The sequence below is a fragment of the Cervus canadensis genome, chromosome 12 (assembly GCF_019320065.1).
Source record: "Cervus canadensis isolate Bull #8, Minnesota chromosome 12, ASM1932006v1, whole genome shotgun sequence".
NCBI lineage: Eukaryota > Metazoa > Chordata > Mammalia > Artiodactyla > Cervidae > Cervus > Cervus canadensis.
Genome location: NC_057397.1, coordinates 73,078,103 through 73,096,851, shown reverse-complemented (window position 1 = coordinate 73,096,851; position 18,749 = coordinate 73,078,103). Strand labels below are relative to the sequence as shown.

Below are 18,749 nucleotides of genomic sequence, written 5' to 3'. Positions count from 1 at the left end.
ATTGTTCTCAATTAATGTCTGATTTTGATCGCTATCAACTTCAACAGGACTATCTGACCCACCAGTGAGAAATCTCCAGCATGAAACTTCACAAACCACTTTTGACATGTTTGATCAGTCACAGCACCTTCTCCATACACTGCAGAAATCTTTCTTAAAAATTTCGGCTGCATTTTCATCTTTCTTGAAATAATGAAGCATAATATGCTGAAAATGTTACTTTTTTCTTCCATCTTAAATATTAATGGCTACACAAACATTCACCAATTTTGATAATTTTTAAAATGTATATTGACACAATACAACTTACAAAATTGTTTCAAATGAAGTTAAAGGTAACTAAATGGTACTATGGGAAGTGCTAAAAATGAAGTTAAAACAACTAAGGGCTACTACAGCCATCTTGCGAAAAAAAGTGAATGAACCTTTTGGCCAACCCAATAATTTTGGAACCTATCTTTTTTAAAAAGAGGAATGCAAAGTTGCAAATATAAAATCAGGCATTGAGCCTTACAAGAGGTCCATAAACGATGAGCTATAAAGTTTGTTTTCTTAGCTTCACTGGCATTGGGGTATTATTGCTTTCAGCATCAGTGAACAGAATATTCAAATCCAGTACCACAGTGTTCATCTTAGCTTTTGCATTTCATATTGTATAAGCCAGAATGAAAGTCAATGTGTAAAACAATATATTTACTCATTGGTCTTTCTTAACCTAAGAAGTATATGCAAAAATGGTTTCTCAATCACAACACTAACAGTATTATCAAAATTAAATCTGGCAGTGAAGTTCAAGACTGTTTTGTTGTTCTTCTTAATATGTAGTATATTCTACTAAGGATATACAACCAGAATACTCTATTCAAAACATATCTGTGTGGTTACATTATCACATTAATATACAGTTAAGTTCATTAGTTTCTGCCAAAATTCAATTTTAGGTTTTATTTTTTATCTTTAATTTTTCTGAAAATATAAAACACTTACGACGAGAAAGTTAAAAAGATGTTCTAAGAATCACACTCTCATCCTTATACCTACACCCCGTCCTCAGCCATCTGCTATAGGGAACCATTTTTGGTAATTTGTGCTTTATCCTTTTTTTTTTTTTTGAGAAAATCTGCAAATATGTATGTGTGCTTGCATGCTCAGTCGCTTGGTCCTGTAGGACTCTTTGCAACCCCATGGACTGTAGCTCACCCGGTTCCTCAGCCCATGGAATTTCCCAGGCAAGAATACTGGAGCAAGTTGCCACTTCCTTCTCCAGGGAATCTTCCTGACCCAGGGACTGAACCCATGTCTCCTGAGTCTCCTGCATTGGCAGGTGGATTCTATAACATTGAGCCACCTGGGAAGCCCATGATTATTTTAGTATCACTTACTAAAGAAGGAGAATATATTAGTTTTATATATGTTTGTGTTAAAGTGTAAGTCACTCAGTTGGGTCCAACTCTTTGCGACCCCATGGACTATACAGTCCACAGAATTCTCCAGGCCAGAATACTGGAGTGGGTAGCCTTTCCCTTCTCCAGGGGATCTTCCCAATGCAGGGATCAAACCCAGGTCTCCCGCGTTGCAGGCAGATTCTTTACCAGCTGAGCACCAGGAAAGCCCAAGAATACTGGAGTGGGTAGCCTATCCCTTCTCCAGGGGATCTTCCCGACCCGTAGAAGCCCTGATAGCTCAGTTGGTAAAGTAGTTAAAGCTAAAAACTTTAGAAGATCTGCCATCTATCATCCAGGAGATGGTTGTGAGAACACTGTTCCCTAAGCTACAGATGAAATGGTTGGATAGCATCACCGACTCAATGGACATGGGTTTGAGTAAACTCCGGGAGTTGGTGACGGACAGGAAGGACTGCATGCTGCAGTCCATGGGGTCGCAAAGAGCTGGACACAACTGAGCGACTGAACTGAACTGAATTGAACTGAAGCTACAGATAACCAAGGTATGAGCTTATGAGTGTAATAAGCCCCTTATTTTCCCACTTGATAGTGATCCAGAATGAAGAGAAGGCTTGAAGGTGCAATCAGGAAGCAACCACTGATATTTTTTAATGACAAAAGGCAGGCCAACTGTCATTTACATGTAACGTGTCCTCACCCGGAAGTTCTGCTGATAGTACTTTTCTTTTAGATCGGTCCATAAACAGCAGTGTCACCCCACACAAATCTAAGGCTGACAGCGTGGCAAGACACGGCCAGTACCACGCACAACCTCAACCTACAAAGAGTCGACAGAAAGATCAACGTGCTCCTTGACGTACTCTTTTTCGTCACTTCATTTCAGTATAATTACCCAACTAAACCAGATGGTCTGAAATTTTTACTTGTCTCTTTTATTTTTTTATAAATTTATTTATTTCAATTGGAGGCTAATTACTTTACAATATTGTGGTGGTTTCTGCCATACATTGACATGAATCAGCCATGGGTGTACATGTGCTCCCATCCTGAACCCCCTCCCACCTCCCTCCCCACCCCATCCCTCAGGGTCATCCCAGTGCACCAGCCCTGAGCGCCCTGTCTCATGCATCGAACCTGGACTGGCGATCTATTTCACATATGATAATATACATGTTAGTGCTATTTTCTCAGATCATCCCACCCTCGCCCTCTCTCACAGAGTCCAAAAGTCTGTTCCTTACATCTGTGACTCTTTTGCTGTCTTGAATGTAGGGTCATTGTTACCGTCTTTCTAAATTCCATATATACGTGTTAGTATACTGTATTGGTGTTTTCCTTTCTGGCTTACTTCACTCTGTATAATAAGCTCCAGTTCATCCACCTCATTAGAACTGATTCAAATGTATTCTTTTTAATGGCTGAGTAATATTCCATTGTGCATATGTACCTTTTTTAAAAATAAGAAAATGTAGCATACTACATACATTCTTTTGCACCTTTGCTTTTTTTCCCTCTTCTTCCCCCCCACCCCCCACTGGATCTGTCCCAGGGCTCACCCTGTCTCTGTTTATGGAGATCTTCTTCATCCTTTTCAAATATTGACAGTAGCTAATTGTGTGGATGCTCTACGGATTATCTAACCGGTTTCTGTAAATGGTAGTCTGATTCCAATAGTTCGCTTGCTCTTTTGGAAGACTGGAGAGAGTACACAATAAATTCAAACCAGAGGACACTGTGAACCTAAGCAGTGAAATGAACAATTTGGGAAGGATTTGAAGCCCACCAAGTGGAACTTCTTTAACAATTTTCGTCCATTCATTCATTTATCCATTCGTCCAAGGATTATTCCTGAGCACTAGGAACTGACCACACCATCATTAACCTTGCAGTGCTAAGTCATCTGAGTTGCTGGAAATGGGGACACCAAGCTCCTCACAGAGAGGCTCCTTGAGTTTATAAAATATGAGGCAGTTGATCTGAGACAAGGACACCATGAGAAGGTGGTTTATGGAGTTCTGAGCTTTCACAATCTCCTTCACAGCATTCATAATACATCCCCAACTATATCTACAGACTTAGTGCAGACTTAGGGCACTTAGCTAAGTAACCCAGACTTAACTTTTCAAGACGACATTCTTAAATAAGTTTACGATACTTACATGTATCTTACACATGTCTATGTTATAAATACTTTTATATCTTATATACACCCGTGTATGCATGCTAAGTCACTTCAGTTGGGTCCGACTCTGTGCGACCCTATGGACTGTAGCCCACCAGGCTCCTCTGTCCATTGGATTCTCCAGGCAAGAAGACTGGAGTGGGTTGTCACCCCCTCCTCCAGGGGATCTTCCCGACCCAGGGACTGAATCCACATCTCTTACATCTTCTGCACTGGCAGGCGGGTTCTTTACCACTAGTACCACCTGGGAAGCCCTGTGAAAGTGAAAAGTGAAAGTGAAGTCGCTCAGTCATGTCCCACTTCTTGCAACCCCATGGACTCCTCCGTCCATGGGATTTTCCAGACAAGAACACTGGAGTGGGTTGCCATTTCCTTCTCCAGGAGATCTTCCTGACCCAGGGATTAAACCTGGGTCTCCTGCATTGTAGGCAGACGCTTTACCATCTAAACCACCATGGAAGTCCCTATATGTACCCATATATGTGTAAATAAATATATATGTGAATATTGTCTTCTGTGGTGAAAAGTGAATATCAATTAGACCTTATTCTTAAAAGTTTGGTTCCTATTATATTATTGGCATAAATGAATCCAGTTATGCCATAGACTATGGAATATGAAAGCCTTGGCCTTCTCCTAGGTGCGAAAGAAGCATTGTTTATTGTATTTAATTGCATTCGCTTCTATTCTGTTGCATTCTAACCTCATTAAGATTTTTACAAGCAGAAAGAGCTACTGGCTGACTATACAGCGTTTACATCAAGTCCAAAGAAGAACAGTTCGATTGATCCTTAGTGGTTCCTGAACAATGAGCGATTACCTAAAGCCGGACCTCCAGGGACTTGCAATTACCACATTATGCAGCAGCCACTTGGATGGCAAGAGAAAATGAAAGATTTTCAAATAGTCATTCTTTCAGTCTTTTACACAAGGGAGTGAGTGAAAGTCGCTCAGTCGTGTCTGACTCTTTGTGACCCCATAGACTACACAGTCCATGGAACTCTCCAGGCCAGAATTCTGGAGTGGGTAGCCTTTCCCTTCTCCAGGGGATCTTCCCCACCCAGGGATCGAGCCCAGATCTCCCTCAGTACAGGCGGATCCTTTACCAGCTGAGCCACAGGGGAATTCCAAGAATACTGGAGTGGGTAGCCTTTCCCTTCTCCAGCGGATCTTCCTGACCCAGGAATCGAACCTGTCTTTCCTGCATTGCAGGCGGATTCTTTACCAACTGAGCTGTCAGGGTTTATGCAAAGGGTAATGCCAATTAGGGGCTTCCCTGGTGGCTCAGATGGTAAAGCGTCAGCTCGCAGTGCAGGAGACCTGGGTTCGATCCCTCGGTCTGGAAGATCCCCTGGAGAAGGGAAGGCTACCCACTCCAGTTTTCTGGCCTGGAGAATTCCCTGGACGGGGGAGCCTGGCGGGCTACAGTCCATGGGGTCGCAAAGAGTTGGACACAACTGAGAAACTTCACTGGTTCATGCCAATTAAGAAGCTCTTTGCATAAATCTGTTCATAAACTACACTGCATTTAAACATTAAATGAAACTGCATTAAACAGCCCGGGGGGTTCCCCGGTCCCCGACGGCCCTGGGGCAGTGGGGCAGCCTTTCCCCTCCAGCAGGACCCCTGCTCAGAAGCAGCCCCCTGGGCAGCCTTCCCCCTCCCCTCCGTCTCTCCGTCTGCAGCCGCCGCCTCGCCGCCGAGCACAATCTCTCGCCCTGGATCGAACCGACCGGACGGGCCCCGCGCGCCTCGCCCGGCCGCGGCTCCAGGGCGCCCCCAGCTGAACCCCGACACGGCCCCGGGGCGGGCGGAGGAGGGCCGGGCGGAGGAGGGCGGGCGGGGCCGCGGGGCCTGGAGCCGGGCCGCCCGCCGCTGCCTCCGCCAAGACGGGCCATGTCGGGGTTCAGCTGGGGCTACGGCGAGCGCGACGGTGAGAGCCCCGCGGGCCGGGGTGGGGCGGGGCGCGGGGGTCCGCGCGCCGGGGGGCTTCTGGGGTCCTTCTTAGAGACAGCTGCGCTCCGCGGAGCCGAGCGCGGGACCGCGGGGGGCTGAGCGCCGCGCGGACGCGGACGGCGCGGGGCACCGCGAGGGGCTGGGCGCCGTGCAGACGCGGATAGAGCCGGGGGCCGATGGGGCAGCTGAGCGCCGTGCAGACGCGGACGGCGGGGGTCACCGCGAGGGGCTGGGCGCCGCGCAGACGCGGACGGCGGGGGGCACCGCGGGCGGCTGAGCGCCGTGCAGCCGCGGATAGAGCCGGGGGCCGATGGGGCAGCTGAGCGCAGTGCAGACGCGGCCCGCGCTGGGGGTGACCCCGGTCCACATACCTTGGCCCCCCACCTTCAGAAGCGTCCGCTCCGTGGCGTTTGACGAGCCAAGAGCTGTGGTAACCAGTGACCCGTCAAAGGCTCGCGAGTCACAGATCTGACGGCAGACTTCTATGAATTGAGCACAAGCTTGCTGTTTTAGTCCTTTAATCTAGTTATTCATTTAGGGGAGGCAAATCATGGACAATATCTGACAATATATTGACGTGAATCGTAACACTGAGATTTAAGTTGTCTTCCCGGCAACCAATGCACCAAAAGTTTCTTAATAGCTGTTACTATTAAATGTTCCCCCAGCAACTTGCAGTTGGTTGCCTGAAACTGCTGATTTTAGCAAGATTTTAGGTTCTTTTTGAGAAATGAAGTTATATTTTAAGCTACTTCTCACGCTTTTTCTTTCTCCTTCCACAGTCATTCTTGCAGAGACTGGGGGTTAGCAAGGGATCATTGAATTTTAACGCGTTGGTCAAAACATGTTTACTGATGAGAGCAACAGTAATAATATGTATAGTTTTCTTCTTGTATAGTCTAAGTTATCAAAAGTAAACTATTTTTTCTTATTTTTTACATTAAACTGATTATTTCAAATAGCCAATATGTGCAAAGTGACACCAAGAAAGTCTTACTGTCAGCATTAGATCTGTGAATAATAATAGTAATAATACTTTCTTTGGATCAACATGCATATTATTGAGCAATATTGTACAGTTAGTTTTATAGAAAGCTTACTTTCACAAAGAAACAGAAGAGCTTCATTTCTAATTGTAGCATTTTTGAGAGTATGATAAACTTGCCAGTTGAAAAATAGCAGCAAGTGAAAGAGTTTTAATAGTGAAAAGTATTATTTAAAAGGTGGATTTCTCTTTGAGTGACACTACAATTGTAATCTTACATTTTGCCAATCTTCAATTTGTTTGGGAAAATTGAAATTTCTTTTAATTTCCCTCTTTGCCGGAATAATTTTTGTTGTTGTTATTTAATACTTGTGTGGCTGCATACTCAGTCATGTCCAACTCTTTGCAACTGCACAGACTCTAGCCCACCAGGCTCTTCTGTCCATGGGATTTTCCAGGAAAGAATACTGGAGTGGGTTGCCATTTCCTACTTCAGGGGATCTTCCCTATTTAGTAGTTTCTAGATATTAACAGTGCCCTTGCTATGATTAGGAAGGAAAAGGGTATTTTCAGTCAATGAATATTGATTACTCTTTAATAGGTTAGAAAATATTGGTTCCAGTGAAGTGCATCTGAAGTTTTAAAAATCCATCTTAGAAATATGTGAGGGAGATTAAGAGGTACAGACTTCCAGTTACAAAATAAATGATTCATGAGGATGAAATGTACAGCGTGGGGAATGTGGTAAAACATTATGTAATGTTTCTGTGTGCTGAGAGGTGGTGATTAGACTTACGGGGATCATCTTGAAGTGTATAAAAATATCAAATCACTATGTTATGCACTAGGTACTAACATAGTGTTGTAGATAAATTAAGCTTCAAAAGCAAACAAGCAGATAGAAAAAGAGACCAAATTTATGGTTGTTACCAAAGTGAGTGGGAAGGGAAACTGGATAAAGGTGGTCAAGAGATACTGGTCAATTCCAGCTATGAAACAACTAAGAATTTAATGTACAACTTGATACATATGATTAACATCGCTGTATGTTATATATAAAAGTTAAGAGAGTGAGTCCTAGGAGTTCTCATCACAGTGAAAAAATATTCTGTCTGTTCTTTAATTCTGTATCAGTATGAGGTGATTGATGTTCACTAAACTTGTGGCAACCATATCATGGGGTATGTATTGTAAGTCAAACTGTTATGCTGTATGCTTTAAACTTACATAATGCTGTATGTCAATCACATCTCAATAAAACTGGAGGAAAAAAATAAAAAATTGAAAGCATAAAAGAAAAATCCTTCTTAGAAAAGCCATTAACAAGGAGTTATTTTATATTTCTGCTAAGAATTGTAGGGCTATTCCCTGCTTTTGACTTCCCAGTGGCTCAGACAGTAAAGAGTCCACCTGCAATGCAGGAGACCCAGGTTCAATCCCTGGGTCAGGAAGATTCTCTGCAGAAGGAAATGAAACTCCAGGATTCTTGCCTGGGAGATCCCATGGACAAGGAAGCCTGTCAGGCTACAGACCATGGATTTGCAAAGAGTTGGATACTACTGACTAACACTTCCTGATTTTAGATTCAACAGCTTTCTGAGGACCACGCCTTTAAGTAGATCAACTTTGGCAAAATCCTATTAATGTGTTGTTTCCTGACTGGGCAAGTTCTGTTGCTTGTTTTCAATTTAAACTGGCAAGAGCAGTGAATGAGGAGATAAAAGGAAACAAACTGGGAACAGTAGCAATGATAAAATGGAACATCAGAGGTGAGGCATTGGATGATGTCTGCCACCTTCACAGACAACTTCGAACTTCTTCCCTGAACCTTTGGCAATTTTATTAGTTTAGTTTAGGAAATGTGACAGTCATTGAAAGCTACGTATCTCCACGGGCATTCAAAAGTTCCTGAATCAGTGAAAGAACTACCGTGTATCTCTACAACTGTGTTTAGAAGAGTTTTAAAGTTGCATGTTATGGAGAATTTATAAAAGAGGAAGAGGCATTTTTAAGAGTCAGGGAAATGAACATACCATCGTGTTTAATAGATAGTATTGACTGATGCAAAATGATATTTTTATTTTATTTTGATTTGCCTTTGTTTTAAAAAGTAGTTCTGGCTATAAAGAACTGGAAATAGAAGCGTAAAGGAATTGAGAGTAGAAACAAACTCTTTCCTAATTAGAAAAATAGTTAACAACATACTGTGACCCACATGTATATTTGAAGTCTGATTCTCAGTAGGTTAATGCATACTTGTGGGCAGTGAAATAGAACATTTTTTTTTTTCATATTGAAAAAGGACAGGATTGTATACAAAAAGAGTGCTAGAAAGGTGGATGACAGTACCTAGTAAATAAGGAAATGTAGTGCCTTTTCTGTAATAAGATGTAACCAAGGAATTTTGGTTTTCAAGTTGCTTCCAAGTCCAAAGTGTATGATTCATAAGAGAACAACTTCTAAGTTATGTGTATGGTTATGTATTCATGTTCTGACTTTTTGTATCTGATGCATGTGTGAAGTAAAGAATTTATACTGTCTCCCTTGCAAAGATGAATAATAAGGAACATTAGATTTAGAGACTGAAGCTGTTGATACTCTGATATATTTGCACTTCTTGAAATTTCATTCTAGATCTTATCTTTAAAAAAATTATTTGTTGTTGTCAGTAGCAAATGCTTAATGCATTATCATGTTGTGTCGTTTTACTAAGTACTTGAGTTTTAGAAAAATCAAATAAGTTGCTTAGTGAGCAGGGAAAAGCTTACTCAGCGGACATTCTCTACTGACTTGGGAGAGGTTGTGTGAACTGCAGGCAGAGAAGAGAAGGTAATAAGAACCTCTAACCTGTGAAGTCTGGAGGCTAGCTTGGAGCTTCCTTGAAGCTGTGGCTTGCTGTTGGTTTTGAGATGCAGAGCTTGAATGAATCTCCCAGAGGTGTGAAAAGACTGGACAAGGGAATTGCCAGTTTATTCAGTTCAGATCAGTGCAGTTCAGTTGCTCAGTCATGTCTGACTCTTTGCAACCCCATGAACCACAGCACATCAGGCCTCCCTGTCCATCACCAACTCCTGGAGCTTACCCAAGCTCATGTCCACTGAGTAGGTGATGCCATTCAACCATCTCATCCTCTGTCATCCCCTTCTCCTCCTACCTTCAATCTTTCCCAACGTCAGGGTCTTTTCCAGTGAGTCAGTTTTTCACATCTGGTGGCCAAAGTATTGGAGTTTCAGCTTCAGCATCAGTCCTTCCAATGAACATTCAGGACTGATCTCCTTTAGGATGGACTAGTTGGATCTCCTTGCAGTCCAAGGGACGCTCAAGAGTCTTCTCCAACACCACAGTTCAAAAGCATCAATTCCTGGCACTCAGCTTTCTTTTTAGTCCAGCTTTCACATCCATACATGACTAGTGGAAAAACCATAGCCTTGACCAGATGGACCTTTGTTGGCAAAGTAATGTTTCTGCTTTTTAATATGCTATTTAGGTTGGTCATAACTTTCCTTCCAAGGAGTAAGCGTCTTTTAATTTCATGGCTGCAATCACCATCAGCAGTGATTTTGGAGCCCCCCAAAATAAAGTCAGCCACTGTTTCCACTGTTTCCCCATCTATTTGCCATGAAGTGATGGGACCGGATGCCATGATCTTAGTTTTCTGAATGTTGAGTTTTAAGCCAACTTTTTCACTCTCCTCTTTCACTTTCATCAAGAGACTCTTTAGTTCCTCTTTACTTTCTGCCCATAAGGGTGGTGTCATCTGCATATCTGAGGTTATTGATATTTCTCCTAGCAATCTTGATTCCAGCTTGTGCTTCTTCCAGCCCAGCATTTCTCATGATGTACTCTGCATGTAAGTTAAATAAGTAGGGTGACAATATACAGCCTTGATGTACTCCTTTTCCTATTTGGAACCAGTCTGTTGTTCCATGTCCAGTTCTAACTGTTGCTTCCTGACCTGCATACAGATTTCTCAAAAGGCAGGTCAGGTGGTCTGGTATTCCCATCTCTTTCAGAATTTTCCACCAGTTTTTTTCCACCAGAAAATTCCACCAGAATTTTTCAGTCAGTTTATTGGTTCACCTCAATTTACCAAACATGCTTAATTTGGGAACTCCATGGCAAATAGATGGGGAAACAGTGGAAACTGCTGCTGACTTTATTTTGGGGGGCTCCAAAATCACTGCTGATGGTAATTGCAGCCATGAAATTAAAAGACGCTTACTCCTTGGAAGGAAAGTTATGACCAACCTAGACAGCATATTAAAAAGCAGAGACATTACTTTGCCAACAAAGGTCTGTCGGGTCAAGGCTATGGTTTTTCCAGTGGTCATGTATGGATGTGAGAGTTGGACTATCAAGAGAGCTGAGTGCCAAAGAATTGATGCTTTTGAACTGTGGTGTTGAGGAAGACTCTTGAGAGTGCCTTGGACTGCAAGGAGATCCAACCAGTCCATCCTAAAAGAGGTCAGTCCTGGGTGTTCATTGGAGGGACTGATCCTGAAGCTGAAGCTCCAATGCTTTGGCCACCTGATGCAGAGAGCTGACTCGTTGGAAAAGACCCTGATGCTGGGAAAGATTGAGAGCAGGAGGAGAAGGGGACGACCAAGGATGAGATGGTTGGATGGCATCACCGACTCAATGGACATGGGTTTGGGTGGACTCCAGGAGTTGGTGATGGACAGGGAGGCCTGGCGTGCTGTGTTTCATGGGGTCACAAAGAGTCAGATTCGACCGAGCGACTGAACTGAACTGAACTGAACTGAATGCAATTTTCAGTATAAATGCAGGACTGGGATGACAGTTGTTCCTTGCGTGGGAATTCAAATGTAGTATTGACAAAACAACCCTGGAAGGACCTTCTGGAATATAGAAAGAGAAATAAATTGTTACTTGACTCTATTGCAGAAAACCAGCCATATTACATTTCCTGACATGGTGTAGTCATTTTATAAGGATTATGCTATGTGAAAAATGTATTTATTTCCTTAGTTTGTCTGTTGCACATTTACAGGAAATTAAATTGAGGCCTGGGTGATACCCAGGGATACAGTGAATTATAGAAAATCGGGAAGAATACTAGAAAGAACGACACCCTTTCTTCACCAGACAGCCTTCTCAGCCGCATTAGTTCTTTCAGCTCAGAAGCCTGACCAGTGGCACGGTCACAGCTCATTCTCGGAGCTGAGACTGAGTCTCCTTGTGTTCAGTGATGAACTGTATTGTTGTTTTTAGTTTGGTAGAAGGCATTTGCAAAGTACTTTATGAAACTTACATACTCTTTTGTCAACAAGGGTGAGTTTAACTCTGAAGATGAGTTAAGGCAAACCAAGAGGTTTGCATACTTATAATAAAGGCACTTGGACTTGTAAAACAAAGCAGAACAATTAGACGTTAAAGTCCTGAAGGTAAAGATCGTTTTTTCCTACTCTTTGTGTTTCTGTCAAAGTCAAGTACAGCGTGTGGTACTCAACAAGCCTTTGACTGAACGAAATAACTTATTGTTTCCTTTTCGTTTGGTCCTATATATTGAAGGTCCTGTTCATTGGAATGAATTTTTCCCTATTGCTGATGGGGATCAACAATCTCCGATTGAGATTAAAACCAAAGAAGTGAGATATGATTCCTCCCTCCGACCTCTTGGCATCAAGTACGATGCCAGCTCAGCTAAAATCATCAGTAACAGTGGCCACTCCTTCAACGTTGACTTTGATGACACGGACGACAAATCAGGTTGGCTCTACCTTTTTTCGTTTTTTTTTTTTTTTTGGTTGGGGGTGAGGAGCTTGGATGATTGCATGGTGCATTCTTCTTCTTTTTTAAAAAATGTATTTATTTTTAATTGAAGGATAATTGCTTTACAGGGTTGTGTTGTTTTCTGCCAAACATCAGCATGAATCGTGAATCATGAATGTGGATGGCACATTCTTATCTTTCACATTTGAAACACTTGTGTGATCCTTGTTAGTATTCTGCTAGAACTTGTAATAAAGTTATGTTTGATTAGTTCACGGGATAAGGTCTTTCACACTGTGAATAAATAATGGGCCAACTGGGGGGGGGGGGAGGAAACTAGTTTATTTGTTAACTGAATGAAGTAGAAAAGAGCATTTCCTGAAAATAAACATTTAATCCTCCTTCAAGCATACTTCTTGCCCAAAGAATAGATGATACCAAGTTTAAAAGTAGATGAAAGAGAAAATTAGAGAGAATCATATTTTGGAATACTTATAAAGGTTTCTGACAAATTATTTTCATCTTTAGTCTAATATTAGGATGATGCTGTATTTATTAATGAGAAATACAGTTAAATTATAAAAATCCTTAGTTAGAAGTCTTCATGCATTCGTTTTTTTGGCCTTGACACTTGACTTAAGGAATCTCAGTTCCCCAACCAGGGATCACACCCAGGCCCCCTGAAGTGGCAGCAAAGAGTCCTAACCACTGGACTACTGGGGAATCCCCCATTTATTTATTAAGCTTAGATTTAGATAAGTAATATCTTGTGTTTATGTAATTATGTCATTAGCAAGAATGATAAGCCCATTCCATTTCTTCCTCATCTTCCTTCATGAAAGTGATTCAATTTCATCAGAACATTTTAGAAAATGCATGAGTGGGGGAGAAGCAACCTCACTTTTTACATGTATTAAATTGTCTTTCAAGCCCTCAACTTTATGAACCTGTATTAATAGACATGAGTGATGTGATAGGTACATTATAATAGTCCAAGATTTCTAAGTATAAAGTTTATACCCCCTATAGTAGTTTGATACTGTGTATGATATCTCAAACAAAAAACAGGCTATCCATTCCGACTTTTAGAGTAAGAACTGATTAGCTTGTACTTCATCATAAAAAACCTTAGTTACCAAAAATTCTTCCTCTAATTTGTGCAATGATAATCTGGGTCTTCTCACTCCCTCTCTTTCCCTCTCTCTTTCTCTTATTTTCCCTCAACCTTGGGTTAATCAGTGGAATCGTTTGTCTGTTTCCACCTTTGACACTGGGTCTGTGATGGGTAGTGTGTGCCTTGGCCCATAAGCGAGGACCTCACTCCTATCTAGATCACAATGAAATTACCAGGGTTAATTGAAAATCACAATAAGGTCCTTTGTATTCCTCTGATCCGGAAGCTGCACAAATATATGTCACGATTCTCATTCTTTTGTTCTCACGATAAATGAAGAGGATGTTTCATGGTGATTTGAGGGGTTAAATTATTTAAAAGGTGGAGACCACCATAGCTAATACAAGTGATAAAAAAACACAGATACTTTTGTAGCAGGTCACTTTAATTTGAATAAAGCAGTTTGCATTTTGTAAAGAAGCAGTTCTTCCCCAAGCTAACTCTGAATCCCACCAGTCACAGAACCATAGGCAGGAAGCTTTCTGCACGGTCCTGGCGGGGCTTCTTTGATGGGCTGCTGCACAAGCAGTGATTAACCTGTGGGAGCTGCCTTTCCGAATTTTAATGGTCCTGTAAAAGGGGGACAGGTGGATATGAAATTCACCCAGGAAGAAATTTCATAGGAAGAACTCCTATCGGCCATAGTAAGGGAAATGGTGATCTGATGAGGAAAGACCAGAGTGTTCTCACCTGAGCTTCTGGGTTTTCCGAAACCAGACAGGATCCCGTCTCTGGGAATCTCACCTGACCGGCTCTTCCACGCGGTCTGTAGCATCCCAGACCGCCCTCCTCCAGAACTTCCCACCATGCAGCCTGACTGCCAGTGGTTTCTTTCCACTCAGCTAACACGAGCAACAACGGTGTCTTGCTCATCTACCTAGCATGGTGCCTAGCACACAGAAAGTCATCAATAAATGAATGTTTCAGTTATTTAAAAGCATATTTCTTCAGGATGATTTTTTTGGAGGATATGGCAAATACCATGATATGGCATTATGGTTTATGTAGGCAAAGGTGCTGTGCTTGGCTGCTCAGTCGTGTCCGACTCTTTGTGACCCCGTGGACTGTGGCCCACCAGCTCCACTGTTCATGGGGATTCTCCAGGCAAGAAAACGAGTGGATTGCCATTTCCTTCTCCAGGGGATCTTCCCAAACCAGGGACTGAACCCAGGACTTCCTCATTGCAGGCGGATTCTTTACTGTCTGAGCTGCCAGAGAAGCCCAATGTAGGCAAAGTCTCAATGAAACTATAAACCACCAGCAATCAATTAATATTTACCATTTGATATATAAATAGCTTAAACATTGGTGGATTATTCATTGTTCAAACACTGAATTTTTTATAGGCTGTGGTACTAATTTTTAAATTTTTAAAAGTGAAATAGCTCCTGGAATATAGTAAATAAAGTAACAGCCCTGTCATGGCAAAGGGGCTCACATAACTCAGTGAAGCTATGAGCTGTGTTGGACAGGTCACAGTGAAGAGTTCTGCCAAGTGTGCTCCACTGGAGGAGGGAAGGGCAAACCACTCCAGTTTTCTTGACACGAGAATCCCATGAAGCACTGTGAAAAGGCAAGATATGACACTGGATGATGAGCCCCTCCAAGGCGGAAGGTGTCCAATATGCTACTGGGAAGAGTGGAGGGCAATTACTAACAGCTCCAGAAAGACTGAGGCGGCTGGGCCAAGGGAAAATGACGCTCAGTCATGGATGTGTCTGGGGGTGAAAGTAAAGTCTGATGCTGTAAAGAATGGTACTGCATTGGAACCTGCAATGTTTGATCCATGAATAAAGTAGACTGGAAGTGGTCAGGTAGGAGATGGCAAGAGTGAACATCGACATGTTAGGAATCAGTGAACTAAAATGAACGGGAAATGGAAAATTTAATTCAGATGACCATTATATCTACTACTGTGGGCAAGAATCCCTTAGAAGAAATGGAGTAGCCATCGTAGTCAACAGACGAATCTGAAAAGCAGTACTTGGGTTTAGTCTCAAAAACAACAGAATGATCTCGGTTAACTTCCAAGGCAAACCATTCAGAATCACAGTATCCAAGTCTATGCCCCAGCCACTGATGCTGAAGAAACTGAAGTTGACCAGTTTTATGAAGACTTACGAGACCTTCCAGATCTAACACCAAAAAAGATGTCCTTTTCATTATAAGGGGTTGGAATGCAAAAGTAGAAAGTCAAGAGATACCCAGCATAACAGGCAAGTTTGGCCTAGAAGCAGGGCAAAGACTAACAGAGTTTTGTCAAGAGAACATGCTGGTCATAGCAAATGCCCTTTTCCAACAACACAAATGCCCTTTTCCAACTCTACACATCACCAGATGGCCAATACTGAAATCAGATTGATTATGTTCTTTGCAGCCGAAGATGGAGAAGCTCTACGAGCTGACTGTGGCTCAGGTCATGCGCTCCTTATTGCCAAATACAGACTTAAGTTGAAGAAAGACCTAGGGAAAATGACTAGGTCATTCAGATATGACCTAAATCAAATCCCTTATGATTATACAATGGAAGTGATGGATCGATTCAAGGGATTAGGTCTGGCAGACAGACTGCCTGAAGAACTATGGACAGAGGTTTGTGACATTGTACAGGAGGCAGTGACCAAAACCATCCCAAAGGAAGAGAAATACAAGAAGGCAAAGAGGTTGTCTGAGAAGGCTTTACAAATAGCTGAGGGAAGAAGAGAAACAAAACGCAAGGGAGAAAGGAAAAGACCTACCCAACTGAATGCAGAGTTCCAGAGAACAGGAAAGAGAAATAAGAAGGCCTTCTTTAAATGAACAATGCAAAGAAATAGGGGAAAATAACAGAATGGGAAAGATTAGCAATCTCTTAAAAAAACTGGAACTATCAAGGGAACATTTTATGCAAAGATGGGCATGATGAAGAATAGAAATGGTAAGGACCTAACAGAAGCAGAAGAGATTAAGAAGAGGTGGCAAGAATACATAGAAAAACTATACAAAAAAGGTCTTAATGACCTGGATAACCATGATGGTGTGTTCATTCACCTAGAGCAGGACATCCTGAAGTGTGAAATCAAGTGGGCCTTAGGAAGCATCACTGTGAACAAAGCTAGTGGAGGTGATGAAATTCCAGCTGAGCTATTTCAAATCCTAAGAAGATGCTGTTAAAGTGCTGCACTCAATATGTCAGCAAATTTGGAAAACTCAGCAGTGGCCACAGGACTGGCAAAGTCAGTTTTCATTCCAATCCCAAAGAAAGGCAATGCCAAAGAATGTTCAAACTACCATGCAATTGCACTCACTTCACATGATAGCAAGGTTATGCTTGAAATCTTTCAAGTCAGGCTTCATCAGTGTGTGAATCAAGAACTTCCAGATGTACAAGCTGGATTTAGAAAAGGCAGAGGAACCAGAGATCAAATTGTCAACATTCGTTGGACCATTGAGAAAGCAAGGGATTTCCAGAAAAACAGCTACTTCTGCTTCATTAACTATGCTAAAGACTGTGTGGATCACAACAAACTGTGGAAAATTCTTAAAGAGATGGGAATACCAGACCTTCGTACCTGTCTCCTAAGAAACCTGAATGCGGGTCAAGAAGTAGCAGTTAGAACCAGACATGGAACAGCGGACTGGTTCCAAAATGGGAAAGGAGTATGTCAAGGCTGTATATTGTTGCTCTGCTTATTTAACTTATATGCAAAGTGCCGTGGTGTTGTGCTAAGTCGCTTCACTTATGTCCAACTCCTTGCTACACTATGGACTGTAGCCTGCGAAGCTCCCCCGTCCATGGGATTCTCTAGGCAAGAATACTGGAGTGGGTTGCCATGCCCTCCTCCTGGGGATCTTCTTGAACCAGGGGTCGAACCTACATCTCCTGCATTAGCAGGTGGGATCTTTACCACTAGCACCACCTGGGAAGCCCTATATATAAAGTACATCATGCAAAATGCCGGGCTGGATGAATCACAAGCTGGTGTTATGTTTGACAATTGATGGGAGAAATATCAACAACCTCAGATATGCAGATGACACCACTCTATTAGCAGAAAGGAAAGAGGAACTAAAGAGCCTCTTGATGAGGGTGAAGGAGGAGAGTGAAACAGGAGGCTTGAAACTAAAAAAAAAAAACTAAGATCATGGCATCCAGGCCCATCAGCTCATGGAAAATAGAAGGGGAAAAAGTGGAAGCAGTGACAGATTTTTTTTTCTTGGGCTCCAAAATCACCACAGTCAGTGACTGCGACCATGAAATTAAGAGACAATTGTTCCCTGGAAGGAAAGCTATGACAAACCTAGACAGTGTATTAAAGAGCAGAGACATCACTTTGCTGACAAAAGCCCATCTAGTCAAAGCTCTGGTTTTTCACGTAGTCATGTATGGATGTGAGAGTTGGACTATAAAAAAAGCTGAGCGCCAAAGAATTGATGCTTTTGAACTGTGGTGTTGAGGAAGACTCTTGACAGTCCCTTGGACTGCAAGGAGATCCAACCAGTCCATCCTAAAGGAAATCAGTCCTGGGTGTTCATTGGAAGGACTGATCCTGAAGCTGAAGCTCCAGTACTTTGGCCGCCTGATGTGAAGAGCTGACTCACTGGAAAAGATCCTGATGGTGGGAAAGATTGACGGCAGGGGGAGAAGGGGATGACAGAGGATGAGATGGTTGGATGGCATCACCGACTCAATGGACATGAGTTTGAGTAAGCTCCAGGAGTTGGCGATGGACAGGGAGGCCTGGTGTGCTGCAGTTCACAGGGTCACAAAGAGTCAGACATGACTGAGCGACTGAGCAGCAAAAGAATACCAGTCACTTGATGGATTCAGTGGTTGTACTTTAATTTTTTCAACTCTAAAAATTGTCAGTTTCTCAGTTAGAATCCTGTTATCTAGTTTTAGGTAGCTGTCTGAAGTTAACCAAGCATACAGGATCTCAAATCACACATTAAAGAAGAAGCAGGAGCAGGTACAGGGCCGTGTGAGCACACCTTAGTCATGCTCGCCCACCCCTTTCAGCCAAGATACTGAGATGGCCCTGCTCACCTGTCCTTATCCCGAACACAGTTGCTGGCCCATTGGGAGCTCTTAAGAGTTGCTGAATGAATGAGTGAGCAGAGAGTAAGCTGACGGGCATGTGGTCAGAGTGGAGGAAGCCAGGCTTGTGCAGACTTGCTGGATCCAGAAAGAATTCAAGCCCCAGCAGCTAGGACCATCCCTGCCTCCTCTCTCTCTCTCTCTCTCTCTTGCTATAATCCTGGCGGATTTGTGCTTTTCCTCTTTTCCTAGATTCCAACCAAAACATAGATATGCTGTTCATTCACTTTTACTTC

The 18,749-nt window shown here is 42.6% G+C and overlaps 1 protein-coding gene across 1 annotated transcript in view; it reads left to right on the top strand.

Moving 5' to 3' along the window:
- Positions 1 to 5,403: 5,403 nt before the first annotated feature.
- CA13 (carbonic anhydrase 13) overlaps positions 5,404 to 18,749 on the top strand; it is a 40,005-nt gene continuing 26,659 nt past the window's right edge. Inside the window, exons 1-2 of the mRNA XM_043484014.1 lie at positions 5,404 to 5,521; positions 12,062 to 12,259. Of these exons, the coding sequence (XP_043339949.1) occupies positions 5,485 to 5,521; positions 12,062 to 12,259 (235 nt within the window). The 5' untranslated portion in view covers positions 5,404 to 5,484. The remainder of the gene's footprint in view (positions 5,522 to 12,061; positions 12,260 to 18,749) is intronic.